We start from the raw sequence: 19,873 nt of genomic DNA, 5'->3' as shown, positions 1-19,873 counted from the left end.
TATTTACTTACTCGCTCACCATCTACTTCATCCCGTAAACTTAAGACCCATGAAAGCAGCACATTTTGGTTTGTTTTCCTTATTTCTCTTAATGCTCAGTTAATCTTTATTTTTGGAATGAATAAAATAAAACATTATTTGGGATCACCTTATATTTATATAAGACTAAAAATAATGTATTAGACTAATAATATAAAAAATCCTAGCCAACTATGATTTAGAGTACAATTTTATAGGAAGTGGATTTGTTCTTCTGAAACGTTTTAGGAAAACCCGGGAAGTATATGAAAGGTTGGCCAACAACAGAGGATAAAAGAGTATTTTAAGAAATATATTAGATCTGGGGCACCTGGGTGGTTCAGTGGGTTAAAGCCTCTACCTTCAGCTCAGGTCATGATCCCAGAGTCCTGGGATCGAGCCCCGCATCGGGCTCTCTGCATAGCGGGGAGCCTGCTTCCTCCTCTCTCTCTCTCTTTGCCTGCCTCTCTGCCTACTTATGATCTCTGTCTGTCAAATAAATAAATAAAATCTTAAAAAAAAAAAAAGAAAAAAGAAAAGAAACATATTAGATCCTAACAGGGATATATAAAAGTAATGTCTACTTATTATTTTTTTAACCCAATGTTAACTTTAATGTTTTAATATATTTGCCTGCCTTCTAGATTTGACTTTGAATAATTTTTTTTAAAGATTTTATTTATTTAGAGAGACAGAGAGCATGAGGGCAGAGGGAGAAGAAGAGGGAGAGGAGAGAGAATCTCAAGCAGACTCTGTACTGAACCTGGAGCCCAACATAGGGCCTGACCTCACGACCCTGAGGTAACAGCCTGAGCCAAAACCGAAGGTCAGATGCTCAACTGACTGAGCCACCCAGGCACCCCTAATATTTAATCATTTCTCTTGACTAAATATTAATAATTTTTATCATTTTTATGAAGTTTTCATTAGGAATGTTTTCCAGTGGTGAAAAGGGAACAATCATTTCTGTAAAATCAATTCAAGGAGTATTTAGAGTGTATAGCTTTTACTATACACTCTACAGTTGTTTTTGTTTTTCTTTTTAAAAAAAGTGCTACACACTGAAGGATCTAGCAATGAGAAAGCTAAGATCCCCGCCAACAATGACCAAAAAAAAAAAAAAAATGGTTAATGATCTAGCTGGGGTAAAAAGCAAACACAAAGCAGCTTTATCTACGATATGGAAAGTTGGGATGGTCAGTGGCAAAGACAAAGTAAAACAAAATCTTACAATACTGACTCAGTTCTCACTGTAATTTAGAATTCGGTAGGAAAAAAATAATCACATGCCTTCACTTTCTCCACAGATCTGACTGAATTAATCTGGAGTGGCACTCAAGTAGTAAGATTCCCAAGTAAAAATGTGAGGAAACAATGCCTTCTGATTGAGGAAATAAGAGGCTTTATTTGAGTAACTTTACAAAGACAGAGCAAGGTGTTCTAGGCTGAGGGCAGAGGATCAGCAAAAACAGGCAACAAAGGGCATTTTGTGTGGGGAATTCTCTGTGGTGAAAAGATGTCCAGGGCTGCAGATGGAAGTGGCAGATGGTGAAAGATCTCGAAGGACAGTATGGAAGTTGGGTTGATTCTCTAAGAATTTTCACCTATTATCACAAACGGGTTTGGATCACTTGTTTTACAGCGGTAACATAATCTGGAGCATAAATTCAGATGAAATGGAACACAAACAAAAAGGATCTAAACCTCACCTGCCATCACCAGTGGGGTGTGTGTGTGTGTGTGTGTATGTGTTTGAAGTGATAATGGCCCACTTTTAAACCCCTTAAAACTGTATGCAAATCAAGCCACCAAAATACTCAAACCTCACTTTTCAAATATGGGCTGAAATACAACTTTCCCAGAATGAATTGTTTCTTTCTTTGTAATGCCTCTTACATCATTAAACTTTATGAAAGTCAATAACCTCACTCTAAGTAGAGAAATGGCATAAATAGCACATTTTTGTTACCGTTTTTAAATCAAAAGGCTGGAAATTTTACAAACATACTTGGCAAAAAGGCAGACTATAAATATCAGCACAGCAACATCACATGAAAATCTCAGGTTCTATAAACAGGGAATCATTTTTAAATAAAAAATGCAAGAAAATAACCAGGCACCATTTAAACATTTTAAATTCATTCAGTAGTTTGAGCAAGAACCGGAGAGAAATAACACAAACCTAAGCACACATGAAAGTATTAAACAAGAATAATTTGAAAAACGATGATCAGAATTTTGAAAAATGACAGTGTAATCATTTGAAAGAAACGGCAATGAATAGATTTTTCTTTAGCTGAAATACTAGTGTTTCTCATTTATTTTGGAGTTAAGACCGAACAAAATCATAGTTTTCTAGCACTCTAATAACCAGAATGAGACTCAAAAAAATGTATAGGTAAATCATTCCATATTTTACTTACTATACCACAGTCACTTTTTTTCTTATAACTAGAAGATTAATATTACAACTTTGCTGCCTCCACAGAGCCTGCTTGAATCAACACCAGCTCCCATTAAGTGCTAGAATTCCAATAGCTTAAAAAATCTTCATTATCACAAGCAGGTTTGTAATTCAGAAATTTAAAATAAACTTTTTCATCTTGAAGCCATAACAACTTAATTTTTTCTTTCTGTGGCACATCCAAAGCATTTATCCACATTTTCCCATTTTATCCTAAAAACTCATGAGGGAAGGATGAAAAATATCATCACCAGTTTATAAATGGAAAAACTGAAGCTTGAATAAAGGGAGCTGTTTGGCGAAGATTAAATTCCAAGCAAGTTGTAGAGTTGATATTCAAACTTAAATTTTCTTCCTGAACCCAATTCTTTCTCTTCCCATAGACTGCAGAGACTTTTTTTTTTACCTTTATGTATAGTATGTTTTATCTACTTTAAGACAATTCAGTTTCAGAGATATTAAAATGTAAATTCTTGTAAATCAGGGTCTATGAAAGGATATAAATCAGTATAATTTTTGATGCTGTATGGGAATTTTTCCCAAAGCAAGCAAAGTTATGGGGGAAAAAATTGGAAAAAAAAAAAAATTAAGGGGCATCTGGGTGGCTCAGTGGGTCAAAGCCTCTGCCTTCCACTCAGGTCATGATTCCAAGGTCCTGGGAGCGCGTCAGGCTCTCGAGAATCTGCTTCCCTTCCTCTCTCTCTGCCTATCTCTCTGCCTACTTGTGATCTCTGTCAAATAAATAAATAAAATCTCAAAAAAAAAATCAAGAAAACAAACTTGGAAAGAATTTAGAAGAATGAATATGGAAAAAGAAACTCTGAAATGACCCTTCTCATTTTAAGATCAGGTACTTATGTTCTTTACATTCTCAATTAAAACTATTCATATAGGGGTGCCTGGGTGGCTCATTGGATTAAAGCCTCTGTCTTGGGAGGGTCCTGGGATTGAGCCCCGCATCAGGCTCTCTGCTCAGCAGGGAGCCTGCTTCCTCCTTTCTCTCTCTCTGTCTGCCTCTCTGCCTACTTGTGATCTCTGTCTGTCAAATAAATAAATAAAATCTTTAAAAAAAAAAACTATTCATATATATGAATATATATTATATATATAATATTTAATACATATACTAAAAACCAGCAGTGCAACTCCTAAAAATCTCTTCTTCTCTGCTAAGGAAGCACAAGGACATAAATTATAAATCTTCTAAATGTTCACGTATTTTAGAATATCACTTATTTCATATTCTTAAAATTCCCCACAAATCATAAGTACAATTTTAAAAAGTTGTTTGTCACTCTTTGTCAAAGCATTTTCAATCAGAAGTATTCTAAAACAAACTACTAAACATAAAATAGGCCATTTCCCAAAGTACTTTTCATTTGCATTTATGTCGTAAGCAGTATGAAAAAGATTCATGCTATTTCTACATTTTCTCCCATTTCTTTATAACTTCTTCACTACCCCGACTTCTTTAACCCACAAAGGTGTCCCCTCATCCTAAATTTTAAGGTACCTCGAGTCAGTCATTCCACCTATCACACTTAATTTTCCCATCCCATGAATCCTAACTAGATCCTGTTTTCACACAGTGGCGAGGTTTTTGTCTTTGTATGTGTTTATTACTTCCCACAGTTCTCAGCAGAGTATACACGGCAGGCAAATGTTTATTGACCGAATAAAGCTCCTGAGGTCATACAAAGAAAAGAGTAATTAAACAACAACAACAACAAAAAAGAGGCTTCACGAAGCCATTTTGATTTTAAGGCCCAGTTTGTTTCACTGGTGTCTTCCCAAACTGAGAACAGTGCCTGTCATAAACAAATAAATATTTATTGAGTAAACAAACATTCAATTCAGTTTCTTGAAATATACTAAAGTTCTGAAGCCAGTTTTCTTCTTTCTGCTAACACCATGAAGGTGCAAGGAAAAGAATTCTGCTTCTCCTCTTCGTACCGTATCTATAAATAGTTTATGTTCACTACACGAACTTATACAGTAGTAGGGATCCTATGGATTAAAATGACCAAACCCAGGGAGCCTGGCTGGCTCAGTCGTTAAGCGTCATCTCAGGTCATGATCCCAGGGTCCTGGGACCAAGCCCCACATTGGGCTCCCTGCTGGGTGGGAAGCCTGCTTCTCCCTCTCCCAGTGTTCCCTCTCTCGCTGTGTTTCTCTCTGTCAAATAAATAAAATATTTAAAATTAAATTAAATTAAATTACCAGGGGTGCCTGTGTGGTTCAGTGGGTTAAGCTTCTGCCTTCAGCTCAGGTCATGATCTCAGAGCCCCACATCGGACTCTCCGCTCAACAGGAAGCCTAAGACCTGCCTCTCTGCCTACTTGTGATCTCACTCTCTCTGTCAAATAAATAAATAAAATATTTAAAAATAAATGAATAAATAAAATAAAATGACCAAACCATAAATAACAAGAATCAACTGCACCTTTGGCTAGTGATCAGAAGACCATGACAAGTTTGAGGGATGTTCCTTCAAGCTATTTGAGTGACATTCTTTCTGGTCCAACCATGAATTCACTCTCTTCTGAGGCTCATCTACAGGCCACCTGAGCATGTGGACAGTCTGGCTCACAGAGTCCTAAGTTCCTCAAGAAAATGCTTCAACACAAAAGCAGGCCGTGGCCTTTACACCCGCCACTCCCATATGCAATCCTGGCTTTACTAACACTTTTAGAAATGACCTCAGACTCAATCCTTCAACTCTGTGCAATTTTAGAGGTAGTTATCCTGGTGAGATTGGAACCTATGAAAGGTCCACCTATTTGTACCTTAGAAGTATCTCCCAAGTCTTCAACTTCAGCCCTGCCCCCAACCACTTCACAATTCTCATCTTCAATTATGGAGGGAGAGACGACGGAAGATACATAATCTCAGTAAGAGTAGTGGCTCATTTTCGCCATCTGTTTAAGACCTGTTCCAACTTTTTTACCTTTCACTCACCCCCAATCTAAACTGCTCACCTTATTTAAGTTTGCTCACAATATATAAGAAGTACACATTAATTAGTCTTAAAAAATATCCTTTTTATCTAAAAAGTCTAGGATTTAAAAGGATGCTAACCATTTTACAGCCTTATAAATTTCTAATTAAGGTTTACTGCAATAGCTATTCAAATCAATAGAATACACTTTGAAGATCAGTAAGTTGAATTATCTACTTAAGTCTTAAAATGTTCTTTTAGAATCACCTTTCTCCTTGCTTTCCTAATACACAGTGAATACAAATAGAAGGGACCTATCTTGAAAACAACTAGACTTAAAAATAACTTGCCTTTTAATATATACTGCACATTAACCTATATAAATCAACTGTATTATGTATATGTATATATATTGCACCTTAATTTCTATAGACGTCTCAGTCAAGTAAGCATGCAAAGCAGATCTTCCACTGTAAGCACACATTATAAGGCTAAGTGTCTGGTGAGCAGATGACTAAATCATGGGGTGGGAGCAAAAGTCAGGGCACAAAATGGTGAATTTGAAGTTCTAAGCAGGCCCTCCATGCTAATAAAAGAAAATACCTGGAGAAGTGGTCAGCACTTACTTAATAAACAATCAATATGATCAACATGCTTCAGGTGAGACAAAGGTGGATTTTGCTCTGAAACTTGACACACTCTCCAATTACAAGGAGATGAATCACCAGGTGTTTTACAATTCCCCTCCCCCATGCCTACTATCAGTGACCTGCTGATTAGATTCCTACTAACTAGCCAGAAAAGCAGACTTTATTCCACTGTCTCGCCTTCAAAGCTTAACAAGCATGTTCATATACAAAGGAACAGTAATGGTAAAATGATCCAGGCTTGCTCTTCTGTTGGTGACCACAAGGCCTCTCCATTCCAAGGATGTAACCTAAGCTTGCACAGATGGCCTAGCTTTCTGCTAATGCAGGGGAGCTGGGTTTGTTTTCAGGGTGGGTGCTGCAAACCACCAGGTGTATTTATAGAAGGGAGCAAGACTAGGATGGAGGGATGATGACAGAATAGGAAGTTTCTTCCACCTGGGAGAGAAGCCCGTGGAAAGATCTGGATCCCACAGTCTAGGTTCTAGTCCTGACTTGCCAACTATGTAAACTTAGCTGGGGGGGGGGGGGGACACCTTTTTGGTCTATTATCTTAAGTATAAAATGTAGACAATGCCCCTTGCCTTGGATGGCTGTCAGAACGAGGAACGAAATCCTGGGATGTAGTAGGCAATGGATAAGCGTCAACCTGCTCCCCCATTCTCCTGTTCACCCAGAACTGCGCCTCAAAAATCATAGAGATAGACTACCCCTTTAAACTAAAAGGCCCAAGCTTGTTAGGAAAAAAGAAAGAAAAAAAAGAAAGAAAGAAAGAAATGACTCGGGTGGAGGCTTGCTTATTTACTGGAGGATCTCGCTTAAAATGGAGTTAGGATATTAATAAGATGGGAGACCACATGGAAAAAGCATCCAGTATGAGCAAACTAACAAGAAAAAAAAAAAAAAGGAAGAAGAAGAAAAAGAGGAAAAAAAAAAAGGAAAAGAAAAGAGAGCCCTTTATGTAAGCACAAAACTTCGGAAGCTGCGGATATCCTGTAAACCTACTCGGTGACCTCAATTCAAATCACAAGACCACGCAGAGCTAACCAAAATGCTCACTATCCATATGCCGCCTTGTCAGTTTCAGACCACGCTATTTTTGCAAAACTGTCCTCAAACCTGAGGCGGCTCTGCCGCCTCCAAATCCGCCCCAGATGGGTCTGGAAGCCAGGAGGGAGTATCAGAAGGAACAGCGATGGGAAAGTGGGAAGGTTGGTCAAATGACTGAAAAACAAGGCGGTGGGTGAGGGGGCGGGGTAGAGCAATGTGGCAGCGCCGTGGCCAGTGAGCCAGAAAGACGACGGCTTCACAATGAAGGAAAGGAAGAGACTGCGACAAGCGCCGGCTCCTGGTCTCCGGCGGGCACTGATGGGGAGGCCAGGGGCGCGCAGAGCGTGGGAAGACGGGAACCGGGAGCGGAATGAAGTCAGAGTCGCTGGTCCGGCAGGAAAACCAAGGAGGAACCGAGCAGGTGCAAAGCCCCCGGGAGGAGAGGACCGGGCTCAGGGTACTCACTGTGTAGAGCAGGTTCAGCGCACACAGGCAGTTCTTGGAACACGCGAAGCCCCCGCAAACCATCTTGGAGCCTGTGGTTCCCGCAACCGCAGGTAAACGTGGCTCGGGCGGAGCCTCCGGGACAGCCTCTTTGTCCTTGCCTTCCGGGCCTGGCCGAGGCCGGGGTGGGGGGCCCTGGGCTGGGGCTGCAGTGCGCTGCGCGCCCGCCGCGGCTCGAACCCGCTCTGGAACCTACGGCCGCCGCAGCTGGAGCCGGAGCCCGAGCCCCGCCCAGCCCCCCCGCCTCGCCCCGCGCGCTGATTGGCCGCCGGCAGCGAACAAAGGTAGAAATATGCAAATAAATGCGCTCCGCCAGCCGGCAGCGGGGAGGGGCGGGGCGGCCCCGGCGCGAGGGGGAGGGGGCGGAGGCCGTATGGGACCTAGCTCCAGGCCAGAGCGTGTGACCGCCGCCTCGCTGTCGTTTCCTGGGGAGCAGGTGAGGAGAAGAGGGCGGGGCCCGACGGAGATCCACGCTGGCAGGGCAGAATATGACAGCACCTCTCGGTTCTTGGCCCTGGTGGATGACGTGGCACCATTTTGAATTAGATTTGAAAATTAAGCACCTAGCCTTGTTTGAATGAATAGGTGGAGAAATAAATTAATGAATGTGAAAGATTTAAAAGAGACAACACAGTGAGGGAAAATGAAAAGAAGAAAATAAGTGAAAGAATAAAAGGAGAGAATGAAATCTCTGCTACTCTTAGGAAATAGGTAAAGTACATGGCCTATAAATGTGAGGACTCCTGTCAGGCCAAAATTTTTTCTACAAGGATTTGCAAAATACTAGTAACTATGAATATGTGCATGCAAGAGAAAATCAGGAGAGGTAATTTTTGTCTTTCAATCTTGAATTTCAATAAACTTTTGTTTTTTCACAAATAAGGATTGTGCAAATGTTTTTAAATGATAGAGTCTTCACGTCAGTCTTTGCATTGGCACTATTGAGTGTCTACTCTGGAAATACATCTTGTATTCTCAGATCCCTCACCTATAGATTGAGTTATTATGTTAAGCACTTTTTGCACAGTGCCTGGCACAAAGTAAGTGCTCAATGCATGTCAGCTAGTATTTGTAGATCTAACAGTTTTTTAATACCTGCTGTGTTCCAGGCAGTAAACTAAGCCAATAAAGGCTTGGTTGTTTCCTAGTACCTTCTCCCAAAAAAGGTTCCTTTTATATAAAGAAATGTTCAGATACTTATGTGGAGCCTAAGGGTTCATGTTGAGTAAATTATGTGAAAGCAAATGCTAAATATATGTTAAATAGAACATTGCAGCTGATCAAAATAGTGTTCATGTAGTTTTCTGCTCCCGCTTCTAAGCTCTCTTTACCTCTCCAAACCCTACCACACCAAGAAGGTTTCATTGATTCTTTAGCTTTTGTATTCCACATTAACCTTTTGTAGACAGTCAGAACTATTCCAAAAATTACTCTGGAAAATGACCTTCCAACTCAAACAATACAGTGCTGCCCAGCTTTCCTTTCTAAAAGCCAGAGACTTATTAAAGAGGTATTAGCAGGAAGATCTATTTTTCCTCTTCTCATTGCTGGATGCTGCCAACACAGCTACCACTTCATTGCTCCCCCAACCATGGCAACTCTTCTTTGACTTCTTCATAATACCCTCTCCTGTCTCCGTGTGGGTTGAGTCTTTAATTTATCTCAGAGAAATGCTACCAATGTGTTGGTCAGGGTCCAGTGGAAGGATAGAGCTCATTCAAATATCATAATTAAAAAGAGTTTAATAAAGAAGCTATTTTTAGGGCACCTGGGTGGCTCAGTGGGTTAAGCCGCTGCCTTCGGCTCAGGTCATGGTCTTAGGGTCCTGGGATCGAGTCCCGCATCGGGTTCCCTGCTCAGCAGGGAGCCTGCTTCCCTCTCTCTCTCTGCCTGCCTCTCCATCTACTTGTGATTTCTCTCTGTAAATAAATAAATAAAATCTTTAAAAGTGTAGACAAGTTTAAAGGAAGCCAATAAAGAATAGTGGAACAGTTCAGATCTAGCAAGAATGCGTAATTGCCACTTCCCTTAAGTCTGACCAGCAATTTAGGAAACAGTTACAAAAGTCAAGCAAGAGCTGTAGCTGTAGAAGCATTGTAAGATAAGAGTTATGGCCTTTAATAGAGAAAACCAAGGAACTACTGCAAATTAGAAAAAAAATGAATACAGTGGGTTTCTTTTTAGGATTTATAAAAGACCATTTAATCCCATCCTAACAACAATGAGCCAAAAACACTACAAATTCAGTTTACCAAAAAAAAAAAAAAAAAAAAGCTATCAGAAAACTGAAGATCCAAAGACACCTAACAGAACTAAAATCCAGGAGGAAATAAGACATTTTTAGGAAGAAGAGTTCACAGCTGCTTTTATCTCGTGTGGATTGGTTGCAGAAAGAACACTACATCAAATGAGAGACAAAGAATAACTAGCTGATCATTTAACCATCTTTTAATCTCCACATGTCAACTATGACAGTTCCAGGAGGCCCCAGCCACGAGTGAGTCTACAACTACTTGCCAGCTTTAACTTATAAACCTTCACTTAGTACAAGGGTTACATGTTTCAAAGTCTGTGGTCAGAGAAGAGTGCTCTTTCCCCAGCTATCTCAAGGTTAACAGATCTCCCTCCCCCAACCCAAAAAAGTGATTAACAACTGGGGTAAGGATGGGAAAGATGAGAAAGACCCCTACAGAACAATATGGGTCTTTAACTAATCGAAGGCATTGGCTGCTGAAGACTAAGGGAGCAGCAGAAGAGAAAAATCCCTCTATGGTATATTGTTACAGCCCTCCAGACATGAGCTAGAACAGTAGGATAAGGAGAGACCTCACAAGGACATGAATGAAAACCAAGAACATGACTGGAGAACAAAGACCACTCCCCAGCAAACAAAATGGTAACAGCTAGTTTGTAAAGCACAGAGACCTTCCAGGGGTCAGAAAGCTGGTGACTGGGTATAAAGTAAAAAAGCTCTCTACACAGACCTCCTTTCTGTAGGAAAAAAGTCTTGATCATTCCCTCAAAAATATTTGAAGCCAATGCTGATTGAATCTAATTAAACCTCTAACAAATTCTGACCCCTCCCAACTATAGTTTAGACCGAGTTAAGCACCCAGTATAGCAACCTGATAGAATAAGGCATGTACCATTTTCTGGGACTAAATATTATTTAATTTATTCTCAATAGATCTTTTATACATACTATTTGACACATAATAAAAAATTATGAAGGTTGTGGATGATTAAAAACTTGGGGCTTAAGGTCAAAAGCAGAAATGATGAATAGAACCAGACCCAGAGATGATCCTGATGTTAGAATTATCAGACAGGTACCGAAAACTCAATGTGACAAATGTGTTAAAGAATTCCATGAAAAACAAGTAGGAACATATGGGGAATTTTGAAAATCAAAATTGTTGGAAAAAATTTTAAATGAAATGAGAGAGACACTCCGAAAAATTTTTAAATGTGATTTAAGCAAACTGAATAAAACAGACAGAAAAAACAAGTTGAAAGTAGGTCAACAGAAATTGCTCAAACTAAAACACAAAGATAAAAAGAGTCCCCCCTCCCCAAAAAAAATGTACCAGGGCCTCTGATATTTGTGGGACAAGATCGAGTAGTGTGTGTGTGCAGAAGACAAAAAAAAATCAGAGAGAAGACATATATAAAGAGAATAATGGTTAGGAATCTTCCAAACTTAGAACTATCAACCCACGATCCAAAAATGGTCATTTCCACCATCCCCTACTGAGCAGAGGAACATAAGCCTGCCCAGATTCAACAAGAGGGGAACACAGACTCCACCTATTATGGGAGAGTTGCAAGGTCACATTATAGAGGAGCACATATATAGGAAAAACTTCAGTGTATCTTTGGAAAATAAAGCCTGCCACAAGTAATGTCCTTTTTCCATATTATGCCTCCAAACTGCCCCTTCGTTGACAAATTGCCCCCTCTTTTTAGAGAAAGAGAGAGAGTGAGAGAGTGCAAAAGCAGATGATGGGGGAGGGGCAGAGAGAGAATCTAGCAGGCTCCATGCCCAGCATGGATTCCAACAAGGGACTCAACCTCAAGACCCTAACATCATGACTGGAGCAAAAACCAAGAGTCAGATGATTAACCAGCTGAGCCACCCTACAAATTACCTTTGTTTATATGAGGAAAAAGAACAGGACATTAGACTGTAGTTCTCAGAGAGTTTCAATGGAGACGAAGCTAAGAGACTACATTTTATTCAATGGAAGAGGAAGTTTTATGTTTATATAATAAATTTATCTGTGGCCATAAAATCAATAGAATGGATAACTGAAATTTCTTTTCATTTTTATTTTTTAAGATTTTATTTATTTATTTGTCAAAGAGAGAGAAAGAGAGAACAAGAGAATGAGCACAAGCACAGAAAACAACAGGCAGAGGCAGAACCAGGCTTCCTGCTAAGCAAGGAACCAGATTCAGGACTCCATCCCAGGACCCTGGGATCATGACCTGAGCCAAAAGCAGAAGCTTAAACGACTGAGACACCCAGGTGTCTCTGAAATTTATTTCCTTTAAAAATTCGGTCTCCTAAAGGGGAACCCTCCTACACTGTTGGTGGGAATGCAAGCTGGGGCAGCCACTGTGGAAAACAGCATGGAGGTTCCTCAAAAAGTTGAAAATAGAGCTACCCTATGACCCAGCAATTGCACTACTGGGTATTTACCCTAAAGATAGAAACATAGTGATCCGAAGGGGCACGTGCACCCAAATGTTTATAGCAGCAATGTCCACAATTGCCAAACTATGGAAAGAACCTAGATGTCCATTAACAGATGAATGGATAAAGAAGATGTGGTATATATATACAATGGAATACTATGCAGCCATCAAAAGAAATGAAATCTTGCCATTTGCAACGATGTGGATGGAACTAGAGGGTATTATGCTTAGTGAAATAAGTCAATCAGAGAAAGACAATTATCATATAATCTCCCTGATATGAGGAAATTGAGAGGCGATTTGGGGGATTTGGGGGGTAGGAAAGGAATAAATGAAACAAGATGGGATCAGGAGGGAGACAAACCATAAGAGACTCTTAATCTCACAAAACAAACTGATGGTTGTTGGGGGTAGGGGGGTAGGGAGAGGGTGGTTCGATTATGGACACTGGGGAAGGTATGTGCAACGGTGAATGCTGTGAAGTGTGTAAACCTGGCAATTCACAGACCTGTATCCCTGGGGCTAATAATATATGTTAATAAAAAAATTAAAAATTAAAAAAAATTGGGTCTCCTAAGCAAACCATTTTTAATAATGTTTAAGTGGGAATAAGTGGGATGCCTGGGTGACTCAGTCAGCTGGGCATCTGCCTTCAAACTCAGGTCATGATCCCAGGATCCTGGGATCAAGTCCCATATCGGGGCTCCTTGCTCAGCAGGGAGCTTGCTTCTCCTTCTGTCTGCTCTGCCTGCTACTTCCCCTGCTTGTGCTCTCTCTCTCTGACAAATAAATTTTTAAAAATCTTTTAAAAATATAAAATAAATGGGAGTAAGAAAGATAAACTAAATTTAATCCATTTTACATGTAATTTATTGGTTCTTAAATAAGTCTTTAATATGAAATGAATTGTTAACAATTGAGGAGATTGGTACCCTCTTTTTCTCCTACTCCTTTGTTTTATTTTGATTATTTTGTTTATTTATTTATTTATTTTGAGCCAGGGAAACAGCATTCTTATGTTCTTGTGCATTAGTCCAGATCCTTGGAGAGGCAGACACCAAGAGTGGACTCTTCCAGTGCAAGAGATTTATTGGAAGACACATTTGTGAGCTTTCCCAGGAGCTACAGGAAGTTGTGAACACTAGAAGAACATAATGGAGGTCTGACCTCTGTGAAGTAGAGAAGGAAGGAAGGAGAGAGAAGGAGGGAGAGAGGGAGGCAGAGGGGGAAGAAGAAAAAAGAAGAAGGAGGGAGAAAGGGAGATATAAACTTCAGGGCAGTTTTAAGATTTGGCAAGGCCAGAAGAGAGCCAAAGTCAGGTGTCCAAAAAATCTAGCATACTCCCCTGGAACGCAGTTGCCTCAGTATCCCTACCACACTTATTGGCTGGAAACATCAGCACAAATGCAAGGATGGGTATCAGAATATAAAATTGAGACTAGCTTCAGTTATGCTCTTCACAACAGATCTGAGAGGTTATTTTTCTTGAAAAATAATTCTAACTATATTTTGCCCTTATGTCCTAAAAATATTTCTGTGGTCACATTTCAAACCATCTTTTAATTTTTCAGTCCTCATCATTTTATCAGGGAAGGAAATTCTCTAAGTTCTTCTGGGTAATCCATTTCAGGTTTTAACTCTTCATGGGGTGCCTGGCTGGCTCTATCAGTAGATCATGTGACTCTTGATCTTGGGGTCATGAGTTGGAGCCCCGCACTGAGCATAGAGTTTACCTAAAAAAAAAAAAAGCTGTTAAAAATTTTTTTTAATAAAAACTCTTCATGCTTTAGATTGAGCTTGACATTGTCTTGAAATTTTTATTTTTTTTTTTTGCCATTCAAGTTTAAGGTCAACATTTTTAAAAATAATTCAATACAAGGACTTCATTGTGTTCAATAATTTTTTTTTAAGATTTATTTATTTGACAGAGAGAGAGAGAGAGTGAGCACAAGCAAGGGGAACTGCAGGCAGAGGGAAAGGGAAGAAGCAGGCTTCCCGTGGAGCAGAGTCTGATGTGAGGCTCGATCCCAGAACTCTGGGATCATGACCTGAGCCCAAGGCAGCCGCTTAACTGACTGAGCCACCCAGGCACCCCATGTTTAATAAATCGTGTGTGTGTGTGTGTGTGTGTTTTCAATAAATCTTAAGCAAAATAATTCCTAAGCTTTGGTACAACATTGTTAACTGGTCTACCAAAAGACTTTCTGGACTTCTCAGAAATATGAACATGAAATTAGATAAACATGAAATTGTTCATACGCATTTTATAGTCACAAAACATATCTGTGATATAGATCATTTTAAATCACTTCAACTGCAGTACACCTTGCTATGCTAAACCCTAGTATGTTTCCTGAAATCATTATTAAATAAATCAAATGCCAATTGTTAAAATATCTGTCAATGATTTTAACTAAAATTGATCCAGCTAAATGATTTCTAATGCCCGATAGATTTTTTTTCTATTACACATTTTTTTTGTCCATTATTCCTCTGATATTCTACTATCTCCGGGACAAAAAAAGAAAGAACTGTAGAATCTTTCCCTTGAAATGATCTGTAATCTTTTGGTTTCAGTGAAGCATAAGAAATGAGTTTCTTGGCCAAAAAAAAAGACAAAGAAACTGATCAGTAGCTGCTTCTCTCCTTCCGACTCTATCTCTTCCGCTGTTTTCTCTGTGTTATCCTTTTTGATGTTATGCCAGACTTCAGCGATTGAAAGCGACATATTCTTCCATCCTACAATAATATTGTCTCCCTTTTGCTATGCAGGATGTTTCATTATTGATGCCAAAGGATTTTAAATAATAGTTCATTTACAGGAAATTTTTTCTTCCAATCACAAATTAAACTTGAAGGTTTTTTGTTTTGTTTTATTTTGTTTTTGCTTTTACCAACTTCTTTTTTTTCCTCCCCTGTGTTGTCAACGGGACTAAAAGTATGCACCTATAGAACCATTTTGTCATATGCTATGGCACTAAAATCTCAATTTTGAATTTCTGTGACTATTTTTAGTAGTAGATTCAGCTATGATAGCACTGCATGCAATTCCAGGCACTAATGGGCAAATCTAGCTTGATGGCCAGACAAATCAACCAGACCACTGATCAGCTGCCTCAAATGAGGGGAGAAAATCAGCTTTCAGGAGGAGATAATCTGCTCACTCCTTGCCTCTGTTTTCTCCACATCCTCCCTTCCAAATTTTTTTTCATATGCTGCATTAATGAAGTACCAATGAGAGTACAATTTGAAATGAATTGATATTTTTAAGGTTCCAATCACATCCGAAAGAACTTTCTGGAAATCTACCCTACTGATTCTAAGGCCTGATCTGTTTCCATTCTGAGTATTGTAAATCCACTTATATTGTATTTATTTAGTCCAATAGCTACTTCAGTAAAAATGTAATTTTTATATTGAAAGCTAATAATACTGCCTTAGTGAATACATATGTATCAGAGAACAATAGGTAAAATTGAATAGGAAAAGGTGCAATTAAAGGGGTCTACTGAATTTTTTTAAATAAGCTGACATTGTGTTTGAGAATATGGAAGGAAACCCGACATTTATAAGGAGAACCAGATGTTAAATTTTTTTAAAAACTATCTTTTTGCTTCTTATCTATGAACAGCTTATGAGTTCTAAAAGCAAGATTGATAGAGCATAATATAGCTCCTGGCACAGTGGAAATCATTCAAGCTGGAAACCACTCAGATGTCCATCAATACTGGAAATGCATAATGAAATCATGCTACAGTCACATGATGGAAACCTATGTCCAAACTGAAAGTGAACAAAATACAGCTACCTCAACAAAGATGCATCTTACAAACACGGAGTTAGAAGAAACCAGAAATATAAGAATGTATATTGTATAATTCCATTTATATAAAGCTCAAAAACACCAATTCTAATGCAATATTTAGAGATGAGTACTAGAGGGTCAAACCAGAAATAAAAGCAAGGGATTGATAAACATGACAGGAGAATCAAGCATTTGAGGAGCTATGTGAGGAAACTGTGATTGGAAAAAGGCACAGGGGGACTCCTGGGGTGTCGGTCATGGTCCTGGAGGATCCCTTTGTGATTACATTGTGAAAGAGTGGAGGAGGGGAGAAAAATTTATAGCCTGAAGTAATCTCAGATTTTATACTATTTAAACAATATTCTTGTTATTCTAGAAAAAAATAGTAAAACCATCTGTGTATTTTTCAAAACTGGTTACTTGCACAGATTTTTTGTTTGAATGGTAACTTTTTTAGGGAATGAAGCTGATAAATTGACCTTTGTCATTTCACATCAGAGGGTTTTGGGTATTAGCCTTATTGCCATAAAGTGCCAATTGTGTCTTCATGATATTTTTGGCAAAGTCTACCACGTGCCATTTAGGGCAGCAAGACCTAGTTTTAGGAATTAAAAGTGTGCCAGAGTTAGGTCATATCCTGTTTACACAGGCTTAAATATACTGGCGCACGTTGTTTAAAACTTTCCTGAAATAGGGAGCATGGTAAATTTTCTGAGATCGTAGAGTGGCCAGAAAATATTTTCATTCTTCTTTGTCATTTTATTAATATCTCGTAGTATATTGAAATCCAGGTTGGATATGGTTTCTCCTTCTAAGTTTGAAGGGCTTTCTCTAATAAATTTTATCTTGCGGTGCTTTTGAAAATTCCACAGTCTCTTTGATTCTGATACTTTGAAGATTTTTTTTTTTTAAATATATACTTGAGAGAGAGTGAAAGCATGGGGAGGAGCAGAGGGGGAGAATCTCCAGCAGACTCCACGCTGAGCCTGAAGCCTGAGCAGGGGCTCGATCCCACAATCCTGAGATCATGACCTGTGCCGAAATCAACCAAGAGTTGTACACTCACGTGCCCCTCCCGATACTCTGCTTATGACAATTTGTATTTTTTTCCTCTTTGGAAGCTTGTAAAATCTTCCCTTTGACCTCAGTGTTCTGAAAACTTGGAGGATCTCTTTAAGAAAAAGAATACCAAAGTACAAAAACAAATGAACTTAAGTACCAAAAATAATTGTTTAAAATGGAAAAAGAAAACAATGAATTCTAAATTTTTAAAACAAACGATAAGTACTACAAACCTCTCAAAATGCCAAAAAAATCATATTGTTTTTATTAATTAGCCATTTGATATAATCCTATAATACACGTTCACTATATTTTGTCTTCTTACTCTCAGATTTCCTCTTTATATGAAAACCATTTTATAGTGTTTTCTACAAAAAAGATAGAAGAGCGTAATTCAATCTTTCCTCTAGCACACAACTGTTGAAGTTTAGTTTTTATTATCAGTAATTTAAACAAACATTTTCTGCTTTACAACTTACAGTCACAATTCATTATCGGTAATTCTATATACATTTGGGGAAAACCCCTCATCATTATCTATTTCTACAGAACACATTACCCCCATATTTAGTAGCTCAAGACAATAACCGTTATATTATATCTCATAATGTTAGAGGTCAAGTATTTGAACAGGGCTTGGCTGGCCAATTCTTCTGCTTCACATGGTATTACCAGAGCCACTGGTGATATTCAGGCAGCAGCCAGGTAGTCTGGAGGGTCCGTCCTCACAGGCTTGGGCTCACCTGGGACGTCCTTTCTCCATGTCATTTCAGGACCTCTCCATGTGATCTCTGTGAATTTGCCACATGTGGCTCAGTGCTCTAAGAGCAAGGTGGACACTAACAAACCTCTTAATAAGTGGGACTCGGAACAGGAACAGTATCTCCACTGGACTTATCAGGCGGAGCTGCCAGAGGCTAGGCCAAATTCAAGGGGAGAGGAAAAGAGACCAGAACTCTTGATAGGAGTATGGTGAAGATTTTGCAGCTGTTTTTAATTATACCACAGTGATCCTATTTCAGTTATCTCTCAGCTACCTAACAAACCACCCCTAAAACACAGAAGCTTAAAAAAATAATTTGTTATCAGTCCTTATGGTTCTGTGTGTTTTGGGTACTCAGCTTGTCCTCTCTCACTTGAGAGTTCTCATTCTGTTGCCGGCAGTTGGAGGCTAACATTAGAGTGATCTGGAGGCTCAGATTGGCCAGACATACAAGATGGCTTCCTTATTGCACGTCAGGAGCTGGGATGGCTGAGCAGGTGAGGAATGCAGGCTCCTCACATGACTAGCATGAGCTTTCTCACATGGTAATCTCAGGGAAAGTGGACTTCTCCCGTAATCTATTGCTGTTCCTGGAGTGTATGTTTCAAGAGATCCAGACAGAAGCTGCAAGACTTCTTAGAACGTAGCTTCAGAAGTCACCTCTATGATAGAGGTGATATGGCCAACCCAGATTTCAGGGGAGGAGACTTAGCCCTTATAGAAGGGCAGAGCCCCCAGGAGGCACTGGGGTCTATCTTTGATGCTAGCTGATACCCTATAATACATTTCTTTAATTTCAAGGCATTTCATAATCTTAAATACTCTTGAATTGACAACACTCAAGAAGTTTGCATTGATGTCCATGTGTAGTGAAATATTAGGAGTTTTATGTAATTCTGATAGGAGAAAACTTCCATTTTGGCGAAGCGTGGTTGAGACAAAATCTTCCATTTGCAATTTTACATATCCAACGATTAATAAAACTTTCTACAGACTTCTGGCCCTATACCTCACAAACCTTTTTTTTAATATTCTTTTTGTGCTGGGTTCCATAGGATAAAGCCATAACACATTATGACTTCTAGCACTGCATCTTCATGTTTCATGGGGTGACATGACCCAGTGTCGGTATGAATTTTCCTGGAAGCTAGTCCTACAAGGGACTGGCTAAACTATATATGAAATATATGTGGGATAACTAATGACATATGGCAGAGACTGCAGGCTACACAACTATTCACAGTGAACCTAAATGAAATACATCCCCAACTCAACTTCCCCTTATTCAATCCAAATATGTTGACAGGCTCTACAAAGCCATTCAACAAAAGGGAGCAGATTAATAGAGGGGGCAGTTGGCATAGGGAGAGTCAGGTGATGAGGGTTAAAATATCTTGTGTTCGCAAATTTTAGAAAAACACTGAACTAGGGCGCCTGGGTGGCTCAGTGGGTTGAGCTTCTGCCTTCGGCTCAGGTCATGATCTTGGGGTCCTGGGATCAAGGCCCGCATTGGGCTTTCTGCTCAGCAGAAAGCCTGCTTCCCCCCCTCTCTCTGCCTGCCTCTCTGCCTACTTGTGATCTCTGTCTGTCAAATAAATAAATAAAATATTTAAAAAAAAAAAAAAGACACTGAACTATTTGAATACATTGCAAGAATCCATCCCAAAGCCAGCAAAATGTCTTACTCATAGTCTTCTCCACCCCACACCCACCCTTCCTTCCTAGACTTTCCATCAATTCAGGACAGCTTTCCCGGGGCTTGCTGTGCTAGCCTCTATAACTAGCCTCCTTACCTCGGATTTTAGCCTGCTTCAATCTATTCTCTGTCCTGCAACTAGAGTAATCATTCTAAAGCACAGAAAGGATATGACCTGATTATCAGGCTAGCTTAAAATTTTACTGGCTCTTTGCCATTTGTCCAATG

The 19,873-nt window shown here is 39.4% G+C and overlaps 1 protein-coding gene across 1 annotated transcript in view; it reads right to left on the bottom strand.

Moving 5' to 3' along the window:
• TSPAN13 (tetraspanin 13) overlaps positions 1–7,745 on the bottom strand; it is a 33,257-nt gene extending 25,512 nt beyond the window's left edge. Inside the window, exon 1 of the mRNA XM_044246145.1 lies at positions 7,583–7,745. Coding sequence (XP_044102080.1) covers positions 7,583–7,645 — 63 coding nt within the window. The 5' untranslated portion in view covers positions 7,646–7,745. The remainder of the gene's footprint in view (positions 1–7,582) is intronic.
• Between the last annotated feature and the right edge of the window lie 12,128 nt (positions 7,746–19,873).

Source organism: Neovison vison, chromosome 4, assembly GCF_020171115.1.
Source record: "Neovison vison isolate M4711 chromosome 4, ASM_NN_V1, whole genome shotgun sequence".
In the NCBI taxonomy this organism is placed as follows: domain Eukaryota; kingdom Metazoa; phylum Chordata; class Mammalia; order Carnivora; family Mustelidae; genus Neogale; species Neogale vison.
The sequence above is the reverse complement of the archived record's forward strand: the minus strand, read 5'-3'. Positions and strand labels throughout refer to the sequence as shown.